Source organism: Anser anser, assembly GCF_964211835.1.
Source record: "Anser anser genome assembly, chromosome: 3".
Classification (NCBI taxonomy): domain Eukaryota; kingdom Metazoa; phylum Chordata; class Aves; order Anseriformes; family Anatidae; genus Anser; species Anser anser.
In genome coordinates, this window is record NC_139722.1 from 99,206,131 (window position 1) to 99,224,798 (window position 18,668).

Consider the following 18,668-nt stretch of genomic DNA (forward strand, 5'->3'; position numbering starts at 1 on the left):
TTAGGCTGAGGCGAGGTGTCGGGATCACCTCACACGCGTTAAATCGCTTCTTTGGAAGAAGCCGGGTGAAGCTGGACCCCCTTCTCGGCACCTAGCGGCCGCTCGCAGGCAGCCAGTCAGGGCTCCCCCGCTTCGAGCCATCGCACCTGCCGGCGGTTAGTCCCTGCCGACTCCTCCTGCGTGCCTTTCTCCTTTCCTTCGGCTTCCGTCGCCGCGCCACGCCGCCCACCACCCCGCCGACACCCCGGGCCCCCGCTGCTTCCCTGCCGCTGGAGCTGGGCACGGCCGGCCCCGGGCTGCGGGCTCCCGGCTCCGCACCGGGCTCTCCCGGCCCGTGCCGGGGGCCGGCCGCTCCGCTCGCCCCTACCCGCAGCCACCCCGGGGGGCTGGGAAACGCGGCCGGGAGCGGCCGTGCCCGGGGAGGTGCGGCCCCGAGCCGGGGCCCGCGGGGTTTCCGTTAACGGCCGGGGCCGGCGGGCGGGTGGCGGGGCCGGGCCGGGCCGGTGGAGGTGAGCGGGGGCGGCGGCGTGGCGCGGGTGGCCCGGGGCCGCTCGCTGAGGGAGGCGCAGCCGCGGGCAGGTGGGCGCCGGGCCGGGCCGGGCCGGGCGCTGAGCGCCGCTTCTGCAGAGCTCACGGGGAGCTCCGTCCCCCAGCGGTGCGGGGAGGCGGGCGGCGCTGGGCAGTCGGCATCCCCTTCGGCTCCGCTGCGCGAGAGCTTTGATGCAGGCGTCCTTCTAGCTGTGGCTGTCCGAAATGCGGCAGCGGCTGCCGTGATTGGTTTTAAAACGCGGTGGTCAGCCGTCACTGTACGCTTTTAACTCCGTGGCTTATTGCTGGGAGCGTTCGGCCAGGGCATGAGAGAGTTCACTCAGCTCTGTCCTCTGCCTGGGGACACGGGCCTTCCCTCCTCCTGACTGGCAACAGGCTTTCTGCCATTCTTCGGCTTCTTTCTGAAGCTATGTCGCCGTGCAAGAACTTCTAGAAGCTGATTGGGACAGTAAGAGCCAGGAACTAGGTTCCACGTAACAGGAGGGGCAAGAAGGGCCTCCAGGCTGTTCCCTCGGGATGCCCTCTGGGTGGGCATGTGTGCAGCCAGGCTGCGGAAAATGTGCTCAGAGCAGGTCTCTTCCCCCACCTTCCCTTGGCCCCTGTGCAGAGCATCCCCCCCTGTTAGGCAGAAACACAGGTCTTTAATGAATCCTGGATGTTATTCACTGAGGTGAAAGAGCAGTAACAGAAGAGGAGGAGAGTGCCTCCGGATGAAAATAGCCAGTGTTGCGCAGTTAACAGGTAGGTATTTGTAATACGGAAAGGTTTGGTGTTGCGGGGTACTGGAGGCTTCCTCAATGCAGTAACTGTGTCAGGCAGTCTCGCTGCTCTTCTACCTCGTTTGCTTGCTGTGTCTCCTTTGCACAACAGGTTCTGCAGCATAAACTTATGTCACCTGCACTCGTGAGCGCAATTTCCACGTTTTTGCTCGTCCACTGTTGAGTTGGAGCTAACTCAGATTTATTCTAATCTAAGACCTATTGCAAAGAAATTCAGAAGGTATCATTTCAACATCTCAGTTCCAGGAAGGAGTGGAGGAGGTTTTTAACTTCACTTAAATGCTGGCCAGACTGGTTGTCTGTCTCTCAATACATTTATGGTTCTTTTGTCACTGGCCATTTGCAGCTTGTTATCTTTTGCTTGCTTTTTTAAAAACATACTTGCGAAAGCAAACATCTTTGTTATCTGTTATCAACACCTGTCTCCACACTCTTCTAAAAATTCCTTAATAAATACTCTGCCCAGATTGGGTCCCAGGAGTGAAAGAGTGGCTACTGTGCCATTTCCCTTCCAAGTAGCCATTTAGTCATGTTTGCTGACTTCAGCTACTTACTGCTGTTTTATGCTTGGCCACGATTTCATTGTCAAGACAGTGCTGCCTGGCTTTATAAAAAGATTAGTTTGGTAGTTAAGGCTATACCAAATTCTGCTTGTGACCCTAGGAGTTAGTCTGAATGCTGCTCCTCCATTTGCTGCCCCTTCCCCAAGGTTTTCTGTCAATTCTCTGAAAGCTGACCTCCTGTAAGCTTGACAGTGCAACATCCAATTCAGCTGTCATTCCTGATAGTTACTTCCTATGATCTCTTTGATCTTTTCCAGGTGAGAGTTTTAAATTTGGCTGCTTCTAATTATCCTGCAAGCACAAAAAAAAAAAAAAAAAAAAAAAAAAGGCCCTTTTGTCCCTGAGCTAAATCCTCTATGTGAAAAACACAGCCCAAAACAATAGCTACGTTTCTTGGTTTCTCAAGGGAAATGCTGCTTCACTGGAGTGGCTTCTAGTCTAGACCAGGCAGCTATCACATGTTAACTTTCAAAGAAAAAGAAGTCAAGATGGATTCAGGGTATGAGGTAAGAATTCTTGAGCACAAGTACTTTGTGCAAGACAGCAAGTGTCCCTGCTGGGAAGCAACCATAGCAGTGAGTTGAAAGAACAGGAATTTTTACTGTCCTCACTGAAGCCTTGAGAAATTCATTTCTTTACAACCTGGAAGAGCGTAAGAAACCTTGCTGGTCCTCTTCTCAAGCCTATTTGAGGCTCTCTCTGCCTTCATCATCCCCCAACAGACACAGTGACAGAGCAGCCTGGGCTGCCTGGGGTTGACAGATGGACCAGTGCCCAGCACTGGGTCCCTTCGCTGCAATAACCACCCAGCTGGCTGCTCAAGCACAGAAAAGCAGGCTGCCTCTGTTCAGGAGGGAGACACTCGAAACGGTTCCAGGAGCTGGAGTCTGGGGCTACAGCACCCCCTCTCCCGTCTGTCTGGTTTGCTCCTGTCCCCCAGAGAAATGGACTACAGAATGCTTTAGTCTATATATTCATTTTTTTTCCCTGCCCTTCTGGAAACCACGTCGTTTTAAAGAACTGTAATAACAGAAGAAGGATAGAGGAATCACACTCTCTGAAGTGTGCATGCCTGCATCTCATCATATAATCTGAGGGGATATCAAAATGAATCTAAATGATGAATAGGATCTAGATAATTACATCCAATATGTAGCTCCTGATTAGCCAAACCAGTGGCTGTTTTTTATGGTCCTTCTGCTCTGCCTGATCGCATAATGCCTTCTTGCCTTAGGACCCCACCCGTGAAAAGAACTGTCTCAGTACTCACCTGCCCTATAATATGCTCTCTGATTTTAAGTTGGAAAATGCTGTATTTGAGTTTAGCGTCCTAGCAGCTTAAGGGAGAGGCTCAGGGGCTTCAAAGGGGCGCATTCATTAATCATCTAATGAATGATTTTTTTTTAGGTTGTAATTGACTAGACAGGTCCCATATGTACGGTTTGTTTACATTGCACGTTTTTTATAAGCACAAATGCGTATATTGGGATGGCTTAGAGCCTGGACAAAAGCTTGGAGGGTTGGTTTTTTTTTTTTTGGTTTTGTTTCAGTAGGTAGATTTGATCTAATGGGATAACAGCAGCAATACATGCTTTCACAATAGCAGCTGTCTATCTGGCCAATCTAAGAACAAAGGCTTACTGGTTGTGATGTATTTTTTAAGATCTCTATTATGGCCTAGGTAAATATTGTAAACAAACTCCTTGTCAGCAGGTTTACCGTGAGATTAAAAGAAAGAGGGTGCTCTTTGAAGGTCTTTTTTTTTTTTTCCTAAGAAATTTTACCAAGTTACAGATAGTCCTTCACAGTCAGTGTGTATAACCAGTCTCTTAGAAAGATGTCCATAAGTGTCACCATGAGTGAAGAAAATCATGTAAGAATATTAGATAAGGATATTTAACTTGTTCAGCACTTCTCCAAGAAGTAGAAATGACTCTCTTCTCTGTGGAATTGTGACATGACTGTGGATACAGAGGTATAACAGAATAGGGAGGCTCTTTCATTTGTATGGCAGGAAGGGACCCAGGAACTGAAGAATGGGATTGAGAAAAGCGAATTTTTCTATTCATATGAACTTAACAGGATTTAGGCAGCCAAGTCCCCCAAAATCTGATCCAAAAGGCCCTTCCTTCAGCTAGTCAACCTACACAGCACCACCATGTCCTGCTGCTGCTCCCGGTATGTGCAGCCATTGCACAGGTGCACCTCAGGTTGAGGAGCCTTGCACAGCAGTTACAGACCCTCTGGAGGCCGATGTGAAAAGGCAACAGCTTTACATCCTTGGGGGAGCCTGCACGGAGCACTTTGTTGGTACCTTTATTATATATACACAACACTCACCTGTGACCCAGTGGCCTACAGAAAATGGCCTAGATGTTTTTGTGAAAGTTAGCATGAGCAAACAATTCGCATCCTTTGTGTGTGTGTGTGTGTGCAGATAAATAAAAATTTACCAGCTTTACCTCTGTCTAGTCTTTACCTGCTGACAACATCCCACACACCTCAATTACAAGTATTCTTGATCACAAGACTTCATCTGTATGGAATTATTTCAAGCAGTCTGGTCTTGTGGTGGGCAACACAATTCCTCTGACTGAGTCGTCATCTAGGGAAATTCTCCATAGGAGGATATCATGGTCACTGCAATGAGTTACTGAAATAAATCTTAAACTCTTTAAAGCTTGTTGTTAATTGTATCAAACTGTTCTTCTCTAGAGCCTGTCCAGTTAGCCAGCACCTCTGATGTTTTGTTCCCCAAAAGCTGTGGCTGAAAATTCAGAACTATTTAGGTCAGCTGATTATTTTCATGAGTACAAAAGTGCATATCAGTTGAGCTGGCTTGTGCTGGTTCATATTTGACCTAGGTTATGTGGCGGAAACAGGAGGTGCTGCTGAGGAGAGTAAGCATGCCACTAAAAGCTGTGCAAAACCACTTCTGAGACTGAAATTTTCCTTTTGTATCACTTTTTAAATAGCAAGTGAACATTCTCAGCCATCAGCAAGGAGAAAAATAGGGTACGTAACCCATTCTTTGTTTATGTGGACTCAGTGCATTTTTGCTGGGGACATGGAAGGGGAAATGGCAAGTGCTTTGCAACTCTCCATGGAATAGCTGTTATTCTAACTTTTTCCTGACTTGTGTACATAAAAAAGGTGACAGTCTTAGTTCCTCTTTTCAGCTATACTTCAGGCCTTGCTCGCTGACAGCTTCTGTCGATGTCCTAAGGTGTACACAGCTGTGCTGAGAAGGACAGGCAGCACTACAACATCCACTCTCAGGTACTGTCAGTCCCCTTCCTTTTTTGTTGTGCTAGTGAAAGTTTCTAGGTGATTTAAAACCATGTTAACAAAAATTAGTTTAAAAAAAAAAAAAGGTAGTGCAATGGTATAGATCAGTTCCAGACTACTCTAAGCAGCTGAATCTGCCTTCGCTGATCCAGATGCACACTTCCTAGGGAGTCCAAGCCAAAAACTACAATATTTGCATTCTGTGTGCATTTGCTTGCTGCTTTTAGATCTAGGTTGAATATTTACCTTGCGTTGTAAAAGTTCTTTCCATTGCTTAGAAACTTACCTGCTAAGGACTTTCCACCCCAAAAGCATTTGCTGTGTTTTTCCTCCTCTTCCTCCTGCTACTTTTCTCTTTCCCTTTGCTGCTTACCCCTTCTGACATCAATGAAGTAGAATGAAACAAAACCCCACATGCAGAGCTCTCGTTCTCTAAACTTCATTGCTCCATTTTTCAATAACAAATTAAGCATTTATACAATCCTTCATCTCCAAGCACATGCATGTAACTGAACGGGATGGTGGTCATTTTGTAGGAAAAACATTCTTCCCAGAAGGTTATAGGTACTAATGTACCTATATTATTGCTACTGATGTACCTAATAGTGAAGGGTTGTACAACGTACTAGATAGGGAGATTCTATTACATTAAAAATCTTTGTCTTCACAAGCACAGTAACAGGCATTACACTGCTAGCATCCTGCTCTTGCTCATGAAGAGCCAAGATCTGTGGGAAAAGGTAGTAGCATTTGCAGAAAACATTGAGGGAGGAAACAGTTTACAAATGAAACCTTCCTTACCACCAAACCTGAGCTGAGGTGGAGTATAAGGACTGTTAAGAGATTGATAAGAGATTTTAAACTTACAATAATATAGAGAAGCAGATAAAATGTAAAAGCAGAGGTGGTTAAAAATATTTTACCTTTTTTTTTTTTTCTGATAGTAAAAATCGAGGTACATTTTTTAATTTAAAAATAATAAACAATGTTTTCTCATAGCTCCACTCTAAACATTTTGAGCTTTTTCTTGTGGTAAGTTGGTATACATTTATATTAAATGTTGACTTCCAAAGTACTTTCTATGTGTCACCAGTTTTGCTAGTGTTATGACTTTGCCAAAACTTAAAAAAAAAACCAAACAGCTATATCATTTGAGCAAATACCTGGAATGGAATTTAAACATCTGTAAAATAATGATCTGCTTGCTATATGTTTAGCTGTGTCTTTTTTTAATAACCTACAATATCTTGTAGTAACTTAAATATTATATAGGTGGCTATTTATAATTTCCCCATTTCAACAGTGCATGTTAAGTTAAAAAAAGAGGGTAAAAAATATAATTATTTTGTAGTATTATGGATAATTCCCCATAGATGCAGTTAAAATCTCTTAAAAGAATCTTGATACTTATTGCCTGCAATTTGCTTTTATTTGGAGCAAATCCTAAACACTTTACTAAGACAAAATGTGAATGAAATTTGAATGCCAGAACTTTGGAATTTAGCACTCTATCCTGTATTCATCATCTCTTTCACATTCAAGAACAAGGTCTTGACCCAAACCATGAAACTGTCTTAAAAGCTGACAAGATAAAAACGTGAAATACAAATTTGTAGGGTGTGTATTTCCCACTTGAAATTTGAGCCCTTAAGGTGGAAATTTACAGACTCATCTTAGTAATCACAATGGTCAGATACTTGCAGGTTCAGATTTGAGTATAACCTGATGACTTCGAGAACATCAACAAAAAATGTTAGGTTCTGTGAGACAGTGTCAAAGTTAATGAGATTTCATTGTACTATTATAACCTTGTAATTCTTATTTGAGGAGTCTATAAAAATGTCTAGGTCTTTCCTTTGGTATATGAAATGTGAATATCAGACTGGTTTCTACTGACATACTTCCTCATTTCCTAGAAGTCCGTGCACTTTGTATGACAGCAACAAGCATAAGATGTTTTTAGTTCAAGTCCTAAATTCTGCATAGCATTCTGTACTTGTGCTTTAAAGAATCAGTGTGCTTAAATCATAATAATTAACAGGATTTACCTCTTTTCAATTACTGGGTCAAAGCCAAACTCTCTTTCCTCTCTGAAATAGATTTACCGTGTAGCTGTTAGATAGTCATCAGGGGATTTGCTTGCACAAGGACTCACATTTACCAGTTTTTAAGTAGATTTTTGCTGGAAGTCAGAAAAAATCTTACATTGGGTTGTCAGTCAGTAAATAATTTCAAATAATGCTGTTTAAACAGGAGAGGCAGATGGTTGCAACCTTAGCTAACATTGTTTTTTTTTAACTACAGTACATAAACAACTATTTTAGTGCTAATAATTTGCTTTATTTTGTAACATGCTCAATGAAAAAGACTTTCCTTGCTTTGAAGAGATTTATGTCTGAGAGAGACAGGCCGACAGATGGTATAACGCATGGAAAATCCAGTGTGTGAATAAATTAATAAATGTATTCATCATTGGGTTGCATAAATTATGTTATGTACCTTTTTGCAATAACAGCAATTTACAGTTCAGCAAGTGTAGTTTTTCACATCTTGCAGCACTGTTTTCAGGCTGCCACATTTTTCTTTTTCTTCACTGTTAGCCTTGCACCTGCCTGTTCTAAAACTATTTTACCACTCTTTCAAGAACATTTTCACATTGCAGGGTTAATCTCAGAGTCACAGAGCCCTAAATGATGTTCCCCTTTTAAAAATTCATCTATGGCTGTTAGGCACTACGGTGTTACAGCAACCTACATTCCAGATAGCGTCGTTGTCCTCACAAGGAGAGAGCTGAGGGAGAGGGCAGCACTGGCCTGCCCTGTTCTGATGACTGGATGACGGCATTTATACTTTAGTAATCCAAACTGTTTAAACCTGTTTGGATCACCAATTACGGAACTAAGCTAATATACCAGTGTTGTCACTTCCATGATGCAAATTAAATAGCTAGACCAAGATATTGGTCACTTAACTATTGGGGTTTTGATGCTGACCTTAAGATGCAGATCAGGAGAATTACTTTTCATATCAGAGGTGCTCACGTCTGTTTAGGATCCATTTTCTGAGACTATCAGATGATGCTTATTAGACTTCAGAGAAAGGATAAATCCAAATCACTAGTAATTTTTAGCATGACATTAGTCTTCTATTCTACAACTGTTAAAAAGCTGCTGTACAACTTACTGCAGATAGTCAGTAGCAGAATTAATGCTTACTATTTTCACTTCTTTCATACAGATTCATGATGTTACATCAACAGCTAGTACTTGTTTTTGGAATATCACTAGCTAGAGATATATTTGCATCTAGAAGCTGTTATTCAGAAGCCCAAGTCGCCGTGTATTATTCCTGCAACCTCACAGGTATTCCACCTGTGCCAAAGAATACCGTGAAGCTTTTGCTAAGTTTCAACTATATCAGACAAGTGACTGCAACTTCATTTCCACTGCTGGAGCATTTGTGGTTGTTGGAAATTGGAACACAACGTGTCTTTCCTGTTAACATAGGAAAAGAAGCTTTCAGGAACCTGCCAAACCTTCGTGTCTTAGACTTAGGATACAATAGGGTTCTTCAGCTGGATCTTGATGCTTTTGTGGGCTTGACAAGTCTGACTGCACTCCGGCTGTTTCAGAACAACCTTGGAGATTCCATCCTGGAGGAGCGTTACTTTCAAGATTTGAGCTCATTAGAAGACTTGGATCTTTCAGGGAACCAAATCACAAAACTTCAGCCTCATTCCTTATTCTATAATCTAACAGTCTTGAAAAGTGTGAACCTGAAATTCAATGCCATATCCAACCTGTGTGAAAGCAATCTTACCAGCTTCCAAGGAAAACACTTTTCATTTTTTAGCCTCAGTTATACTAGTTTATATAAGACTGATGAAACGGTCTGGGCCAAATGCCCAAATCTTTTCAGAAATATTACATTTAACTTACTGGACATTAGTCAAAATGGCTGGAGCACACAGAAAGTCCGGTATTTCTGTACAGCCATTAATGGGACTCCAATCGATACTTTAAATTTTAGCTTTCATACAATGGGCTCAGGATTTGGATTCAATAACTTAAAAAATCCAGATGAGGATACATTTACAGGGCTAGCAAGAAGTGATCTTCATGTGCTTGATATTTCCAATGGTTACATTTTCTCTCTCAATTCATTAATCTTCAAAAGCCTTGGTAATCTGGAATCACTAAACCTTTCCAGAAACAAGGTGAATCAAATCCAAAGGCAAGCATTTTTTGGCTTGGGAAAACTAAGAACTCTCAATCTCTCAAGTAATCTTTTAGGTGAGTTGTATGATTATACTTTTGAGGGGCTACACAGTGTAATGTACATTGATTTGCAGCAAAACCATATTGGGATGATTGGTCAAAAATCATTCAGTAAATTAGTAAATCTGAAAATAATCAATCTCGGAGACAACGCCATTAAAAAACTCCCTTCCTTTCCGCATCTGACGTATGCCTTTTTAGGTGACAATAAGTTAACGTCTGTAGCTGGCACAGAAATAGCTGCAACGTATCTTGAATTAGAGAGAAATTGGTTGGCAGATCTGGGTGAACTGTATACTCTTTTCCGAGTTCCAGGTGTACAGTATATCTTCTTAAAACAGAATCGCATCTCTTATTGTGAGGAAACTGTTACTGCTATAGAAAACAATCAGTTAATTTTTATGGATCTAGGAGAAAACATGTTACAGCTTGTGTGGGAGAGAGACTCATGTCTGGATGTGTTCAGGCCACTGTCCAAACTTCAGGTTCTACTTCTGAACAACAACTACCTTAGTGCTCTTCCGCAGGGAATTTTTAGAGGCCTAATATCTCTACAAGGACTTGATCTGGCTTCCAACCTCTTGTCTCATCTCTCTCCTGGGATTTTTCCACAAAGCCTAAGATACCTAAACTTGTCTAGAAACCAGCTTTTTTCCCCTGAGCCTGAAATCTTTATGTCTTTGAGTATTCTGGATATATCACATAACAACTATGTCTGCGATTGTACTTTACAGAGCCTAACAGAGTGGCTAAATGAAACCAATGTGACTCTAGCTGGCTCACAGTCTGACAGGTACTGTGTGTACCCACCTACATTGGCAGGGGAACCACTGTCATTTCTGACATATAATTGCAATGAAGATGAACTCCAGCAGACACTCAGATTCTCAGTATTCATCTTCACGTCCATCACCCTTGTAATGTTTTTAATGGCAGCCATCATTTTTACTCGCTGTCGGGGGATTTGTTTTGTCTGGTATAAAACTATCACAAAAAAAATGATAGACAGCCATCCACCAGCAGCAGATACAAGTGAATACAAGTATGACGCATATTTGTGCTACAGCAAAAATGATTTTGAATGGGTCCAGAATTCTTTGCTAAAGCACCTGGATTCACAGTATTTTGATAAAAACAGATTTACCTTGTGCTTTGAGGAACGAGATTTCTTGCCTGGGGAAGAACATATCAACAATATTCGTGATGCCATTTGGAACAGCAGAAAAACAATTTGCATTGTGACCAGACAGTTTCTCAAAGATGGATGGTGTGTGGAAGCCTTTAATTTTGCCCAGAGCAGGTACTTTAGTGATCTGAAAGATGTCCTCATTATGGTAGTAGTTGGGTCACTTTCTCAGTATCAACTGATGAAGCACAAACCAATTCGAATCTATTTACAAAGGAGTCAATATCTGCGATGGCCTGAAGATTATCAAGATATAGAATGGTTTTTAAATAACCTTTCTTGCCAAATTCTGAAGGAAAAAAAAGTGCAAAGGAATGTCGATGGTATAGAGCTGCAGACTGTAGCGACACTCTCACATTGACAGTGTATGGGTTGCTGGCTTTCCAGATACCCTCTTTCTAGCTGTGCCATGGCAGGAAGAAACAGATGCTTTGCTTCATTCTTCCATGAAGAAGCAGGTAGAAACATAACTTTCAGTTTTAATCCTACTAAACATAGAAACAACTTGAAAGCAACCAGCAAATACAAGGAAGTGAAATTATTTTATGGACTATGGCACCCATTTTCAGAAGAATTAATGAATCACAAATGCCTCACATTTCTCACATTTTGGATGCTTAGTTTCAAACAACTTAATTCTACTTACAGAGTGCTACATACTTACAGGTCTGTTTCAGTGAGAGGAGGAAGGGAAGAAGCCCATTCTTTTTTTTTTTTTTTCCCTAAAAAAAGAGTCCATTGTACCGTATATGACCCACGTATGTTTTCATGTATAGCCTAATGTGATCATTGGTTCGTTGATTACTTGCTCCTGCGCTTTCTCAACTCTGTAAGTTTTCATGCCCTGTTTCAAAGTAGCATTAGTGCTTTACACCTTTATGCTTTAAATTGGTGTTACACGGATATTATTTATTTGTTCTCTATTAAATTATCCACAGCTTCTCAACTGCAATGTACAACTTTTGAATTTCATTCATCCCCTTCCCCTCCACAACTTCTCTGTTTGGTGGTAAAACTACAGTCATTGGGCTACTTCATTTGCTGCCGTTTCAGTCTGGCAATTTCTCAGTTGAGCTGCCTCCAGCCCTGCAGAGAGAAATGAGCATCCCCTACAGATCTGAAGCAAGCCTGGAAAACCAAACAAACCGTCTTGAAAAACAAACAAGAAACTACCTCAGCAGCCACGGGGGCTGTACACCAGTGATATGGCTGATAGCACAGTATCTGCTAGACAGATTTCACATTCTGTGGGTGGAAAATGAAGATAACTTTTGTGTGTCATTCGGGTTTTTCTGTGTACGTCCTGTGTCCTGATCAAATCTAAGATTTTTTTTTTTTTCTGGTTCTATTGAAATATTTTTTCTGGAATCATAATTGTCTATTTACTCTCTAAATATTTTATCACTGTTTTGCTCAGGTGTGCATCTTCAGGGGCTTGCTCGGGGTCATTTTAATAAAAGTCTGACCTGTCACTAACGTGCTTTAACCTCGGCAAGCAGCTGAAGTACCCCACAGCCACTCGCTCTGTCTCCCCAGGTGGGTTGGGGATGAGAATCGGAAAGGTAAAAGTGTGAGACTCATGGGTTGAAACAAAGCCCCCTGGTAAAGCAAAAGCCACACACACAAGCAAAGCAAAACAAAACAAGAATTCATTTGCTACTTCCTATCAGCAGGCAGGTGTTCAGCCACTTCCAGGAAGTGGGCTCATCACGCCTGACAGTTTCGTGGGAAAACAAATGCCATCACTCCAAATGTCCCCTTCTTACTCCTTCTTTACCCCAGCTTCTGTTGCTGAACATAACATCATTACTGGTGAGCCTCACCTCTGTGCCTGGCAAGATCATGGAAAAGATCCTCCTGGAAGCAGTGTCAAGGCACGTGCAAGACAAAGAGGTGATCTGAGACAGCCAGCGTGGCTTCACCAAGGACAAATCATGCCTGATCAATCTGGTGGCTTTCCACAACGGAGTGACTGCATCAGTTGACAAGGGAAGACCAACTGATGTCATCTACCTGGACTTCTGTAAAGCCTTTGACATGGTCCCGCATGACATCCTGGTCTCCAAATTGGAAGGAGATGGATTTGATGGGTAGATCATTCAGTGGACACGGAGTTGGCAGTGGACAAGGAGTTGGCTTGAGGGTCGCACCCAGAGAGTGGTGGTCGATGGCTCTATGTCCAGGTGGAGGTCGGTGGCAAGTGGTGTCCCTCAGGGGTCTGTCTGGGGACTGGTACTGTTCAATAGATGGTGGGATCGAGTGCAGCAAATTTGCAGATGACACCAAGCTGAGTGGTGCAGTTGATACCAGAGAAGGAAGGGATGTCATCCAAAGGGACCTGGACAAGCTTGAGGATTGGGCCCATGTGAACCACGTGAGGTTAAACAGGTCCAAGTGCAAGGTGCTGCACTTGGACTTGTTTAACCTCACGTGGTTCACATGGGGTTGGGGCAATCCCAGACATGAGCACAGACTGGGAGAAGAAGTCACTGAGAGCAGCCCTGCAGAGAAGGACTTGGGGGTTCTGGTGGATGAAAAGCTTGACATGAGCCAGCAGTGCGAGCTTGCAGCCCAGAAATTCATGCCAGCTGCATCCTGGGCTGCACCAACAGAGGAGCGGCCAGAAGGTTGAGGGAGGTGATTGTGCCCCTCTGCTCCGCCCTTGTGGGGCCCCACCTGTAGTGCTGCATGCAGGTCTGGGGCCTGCAGCGCAAGCAGGATGTGGGGCTGTTAAAGGAGGATCCAGAGGAGGGCCACAAAGATGGTCAGAGGGCTGGAGCACCTCTCCTATGAGGTGCTAAGACTGAGAGAGCTGGGGGTGTTCAGCCTACAGAAGAGAAGGCTCTGGGGTGACCTCATTGTGACCTTTCAGTACTTAAAGGGGGTTTATAAAAAAGATGGAGAGTGACTCTTAGCTCAAACAGATAATGACAGGACAAGGGGGAATGGTTCTAAATTAAAAGAGGGGAGATTTCGATTAGATATTAGGAAGAAATTCTATACTCAGAGGGTGGTGAGGCACTGGCACAGGTTGCCCAGAGAAGCTGTGGATGCCCCATCCCTGGAGGTGCTCAAGGCCAGGCTGAATGGGGCTTTGGGCAACCTGGTCTAGTGGGTGGCATCCCTGCCTATGGCAGGGGGTTGGAACTGGATGATCTTTGAGGTCCCTTCCAGCCCAAGCCATTCTGTGATTCTACGATCATATGGTATGGGATATGTCTTTGGCCAGTTTGGGCCAGCTGTCCTGGCTGCATGCCCTCCTGGCTCCCTGTGTACCCCCAGCCTCCTCACTGACAGGGCAGCAGGAGAAGTAGAAAAGTTCTCGGCTCAGTGCAAGCACTGCTCTGCAACAACTAAAAACATCAGTGTGTTATCACCACTATTTTCATCAAAAATCGAAAGCACAGCATCATACAAGCCTCTTCAAAGAAAATTAACTCTATCCAAGCCACAACAATGACAATCGTGCACTGTTATAAAACCTGCACCCATTTTTTTTTAATGTGACACAATCTTTGAAGGTATTGTTCTTCTGATTTTATACATGTATTCAATAAAGGCTTACCAAAATAAGTTCAGTATGGGCTGGGTGATTTTTTCAATGTGGTGAAGAAGCAGGAATGGACTGTTTTATGAACTAGCTGTCTTGACCTTAGCTTCAAACAAATAGTACCATCTTAACTATTTTCATAGAAGCAATAAAGTACAATATGCTTCATGAGAACGCAGCTCTTTGACTAATGAAGTGCCTGTGACTGATCTAATTTACTCTCAAGGTAACAATATGCATGATTTCTATTGACACAGCTACTACAGCAAAATATTACTTTCTTCTCAATCGGTGTAGTCATTCAGGAACAGAAAAGGGCTAAACTTTGGGAAAATTTCCCGTTTGCATGGGGCAGGGGGATTAAGAAAAGGGACGGGACTGTGCTCATGAAGCCCTGGGTGTCGCTGTTGGCTTGGGTAACAGCTAAGGCTGTCCTAAACTCCTCCTGCCTCCGGTCCTCTGCAGCTGCTCACGTTAGGGACGAAATGCTGCTGCACGAAGTCAGAAAAAGAACCGGCGGCCCCGGCTTCCCAGGGACCCCGTGGGCTGTAATGAAAGCCACCACTCTGCATTTCTTACAGGTCTCTGAAAGCGTCCAACTTTTTCTATTTTCCCCAGCCAGTGCAAATATTTAAAGACATTATCTTCAGTCAGAGGTTATATATATATATTCAATAAAAGCTTACCAAGCTACTGACAGCCAAAGCAGGAATCAATCTGTACAATCAAGATCATGTGCAGGTCTAGGTGATGGATCTGTATGCAGTGTAAGAGATGGGAATTTTAAAAGCATGTTTAAGAAATTAAATTTGAATGATTGTCACAAAACATTTTTGGTCAAGTGTTAACTGAGAGCCCTCTGCAGTTAGGACCTTATTGTGTACTTACAAGACACTCCTATCATTTCAGGTACTCAAAACTTATTTCAGCTAACATATGTATGCAGGAACTATTGCACACAAGTAGATACAGAGATTGCCAAGATGGCTTTAACAAAGTCTTTGCTTTTTTGTTTGAAATGCTTCTCTCTACTGCTTATGGCACTGGTGGGAGGTGGCTAGATCGAACTTGCATTTACTTCAGTCTTCTGACTTTTTACATAAAGGTAATGAAACCTTCAGATGAAATTTCATTGTCTGCCTCCATACCTCCATATGATATACATACCATTTTGGAAGCATAAAGAAATTTAAACTGTGTTAGGAGCAGCTGGGAAAACATACCACAGAGGCATCTCAGAAACATAAGTAGCACAGCCTCCATCTGCTCCTTGCAAATTCTACTGCAAGGGATTGGCAAAAGGAAGTAAAGAGATTTTTGGAGAACATGCTACTGAACCGTTCCTGATTGTGGAGTGGTTGATAGGCATATGAATAATTCCAGTGTGAATTTTTCAAGAAATCTGAAATAACTTTATTTTTTACTCACTGTGAAACCACCCCAAGCCTGAGACACTCAGAACAAATGCGGTCTTCCCAGCTGGTACAGTCTGTCCTATCCAATGAAAAAATTGACTTCAAACAGATCATAGGACTTCGATCACCACTGCCGTGGAATCACCTCCTCTTAAATGACAAAGCCTGGGGAATTGTCAAGAAAGGGCTTGTGCAGACTTTGTACTGCTCTGCTCAGCAGGAATCACAAAAGCATCCTGTACAAAAATGGAGAACGACTATGCTTGATGAATTAATGCCATAAATTGAGCCTCAACCTCATAGCTATTGATCAGATTCCCTTAAGGCTCACCGGGAACATTACTGCTCTATTAGAATTTTATGGCTCTTTAGTTAAGGATACTCTCATTGGTTTTATTCACCTTCCCCAGTGAAAGACATTAACTTGTTGTTGGAGAGTGTCCAGAGTAGAGTGTGAAGTGTGACACTGGCTCTAAAATAAGCTATTATCATGGAAGCTGGTGAATTTATTTGCAGTAGGAACATATGGAATATTCAGACAGTGACTTAGTGCCACATGCTATCAGCTGAGATATTTGATAGTAAGACCCTGCTTCAACCATTGCAACATATATTATAAATATTAACTGGGGAAGCAGTCAATGCAATGGTTCAAGAGTTACAGCTGGCAAACCTGTCAGAGTCCAGTGAAGCCAGGCTTCTGCTTCCCTTCCCATCCAGCGTGCACACTAGGCTTAACAAAGTACTGTCCTGTTATATTTACTAATACCACTTGCTAACCCCCCTCAGACAGACTGTTCAGCATGCTGCTGGAGCTATCACCTTGTTCATTTACAGTTAGCATCCATCGTTGCTCCCACCCCAATAGCAGTACAGAAGCTGTGGAGAATGCTACCACAGATAACACTATAGAGAGTTCACTCTCTTGAGTGGGACACTCATCCATATGTCACTCGGAATCACACTGCCTTTCTTTTTCTTGTGCAACATCATTAACTCAGCTCATTTTTTGACTTCTGAGTCTCTCTGAGCATTACAGCTCTCCTACTTCCCACTGCCAGAGACCATCTGGGTTTCAGATTATTGTATACCACCTTCTCAATTTCATGTGGTACTGATTATATTACAATGGCTTTAACATGTTCTCTTCTCACTGGAACTGTGAATTTCAGCAGTCCAGTTAAATCACAAAGCAAGACCCATATCTGGCAAAATACTTACAGATGAAGAGCAATACACAAGTGAGTGGCAGGAGGAGAGGAGAAAACACTGCAAATGGAGCAGAAGCAGCACATGTGAATCTGGGAGATCACCAAAGTTAGGAAAGACACATATGGCAGTCTAAGCACCTTGCCATTAAAAAGGTACTTCCATTCCATGAAAAGTGGAAACTTGAAGCAAGCAAAGACAAGACAAGGAACAAAATCTCTTTACCAGGGAACTCTGTATCAGGGATTGTATTGATAGAACAAGGTATAATGGTTTTAAACTAAAAGAGCGTAGATTTTAAATTAGACATTAGGAAGAAATTCTTTATTCGGAGCGTGGTGAGGCACTGGAACAGTTTGCCCAGAGAAGCTGTTTGTGCCCCATCCCTGGAAGAGTTCAAGGCCAGGTTGGATGGGGCTTCGGGCAACCTCGTCTAGTGAAAGGTGTCCCTTGCCCATGGCAGGGGGGTTTGGAACTAGGTGAGATCTTTAAGGTCTCTTCTAACCCAAACCATTCTATGATTCTATGATAAGATTCACCTTTAGGGTCTGAGAAAGCAAACCTGATTAACCAGAACTCTCATATATCGAGCAGATTAAATTGAAATAGAACTAGCACTAGCAAAAGGTTTCTTTGCACTATATATTACTGCCAACAGCAAGCATGCAGTTATGTGAAATAAGGCTTCCAAAATAAGAAGTCTGGTATTCAAAACAAAACAAAAGAAAACAAAACACCACAAGTTAGAAAACAATTATAAATGTCTGGTATTTGACCCTACAAGACCACATTTTAACACTTTTTCTATGATCATGAGGTGGAAATTCATGTAGTCATGAATACAAGAACTAATGCTTTAAGAAATTACTCAGGTACTTCAGGACCGCCACTTAAACGGGAAGCGTGAGAAAATTAATCAGACCTTGAGTAATGAACAGCTTAAGGAAGGTGGTGAAGATGACACAGGCTGGGCTTTCCAGCTCTCTCTGGGTGGTGGTCTGAATCACATATGTCCTTTAGCTTTGCAAGATTTTTGTAGTTGTTGCTGATAAATAGGATCAGCAAAACTATGGCCTTGACTGCAATTAAAAAACCTGAAAAAGTGACAATATGAAGGCTTCCCACAGAGACAAACTTACATCAGTAGTTCTTACAGGGCCTCTGATGGTGGCTATTCCATTAGGCTGCTTGTTGGTCTCCAAGAAGGTAGCTGTGGGATGACAAACAGCTTGTTCTGCTTTTGGGTACAAGCACTTTTGCACATGCATCTTTTAGTTACCTGTTTTCTGTTTTGTCCCTTGTAAAGATAAGCTGAGCATCTTGGTCTTTAGTTTCACTGTGCTGCTCCTGGCAGCCATCTGGATTCCACAGAGGAGCAGAACTGCAGACGCTGTTCAACCGGTATCTCTTTCAACAAAACGAAGTTGCAAAAGCAAAGTTTAGGAGCTGAGATTTACCCACTGTGAGCCACTGTGAGCACACACATGAACCACAGAGAACACTCAATGCCAAGCAAGTACCAGGAACATTAAATTTAGTCTTGTTAGTCAACCATGTATCGTATCTGTAGGCATTACTGTTGGGCCAATACAACTCCTCACTGATTCTCTCTTGCTGTTTGCACAGAGATTGACAGGAGGATTCTCTTCCCTTTCTAACCTTGCCTTTGCTTTCTGAACTGTGTACATACAGATGCCAAAAATAAGTCTACATTTCCTTTCCTGATATGCAAGAGTCAGTATATAGGTGTGACATGAATTATTTTGTAACGCAAAGACTATCAACTGTCTATTCATAGCAGACTATGTTTGTTTCAGACATGTGGTTTTCCTTCCTTTAAGATAGCCTATTG

General features: G+C 42.8%; 1 protein-coding gene across 7 annotated transcripts in view; it reads left to right on the plus strand.

The window, feature by feature from the left end:
* Positions 1 to 11,360, plus strand: part of TLR5 (toll like receptor 5) — a 28,717-nt gene extending 17,357 nt beyond the window's left edge. For 2 of the 7 annotated variants that reach the window (XM_083828530.1, XM_083828529.1), the window contains exons 2-3: positions 5,071 to 5,170; positions 8,417 to 11,360. In XM_083828530.1, the coding sequence (XP_083684656.1) occupies positions 8,421 to 11,003 (2,583 nt within the window). In that variant the 5' untranslated portion in view covers positions 5,071 to 5,170; positions 8,417 to 8,420 and the 3' untranslated portion in view covers positions 11,004 to 11,360. The other 5 variants (XM_083828527.1, XM_083828528.1, XM_083828532.1 and 2 more) reach the window with 5 other exon arrangements.
* Positions 11,361 to 18,668: the final 7,308 nt, after the last annotated feature.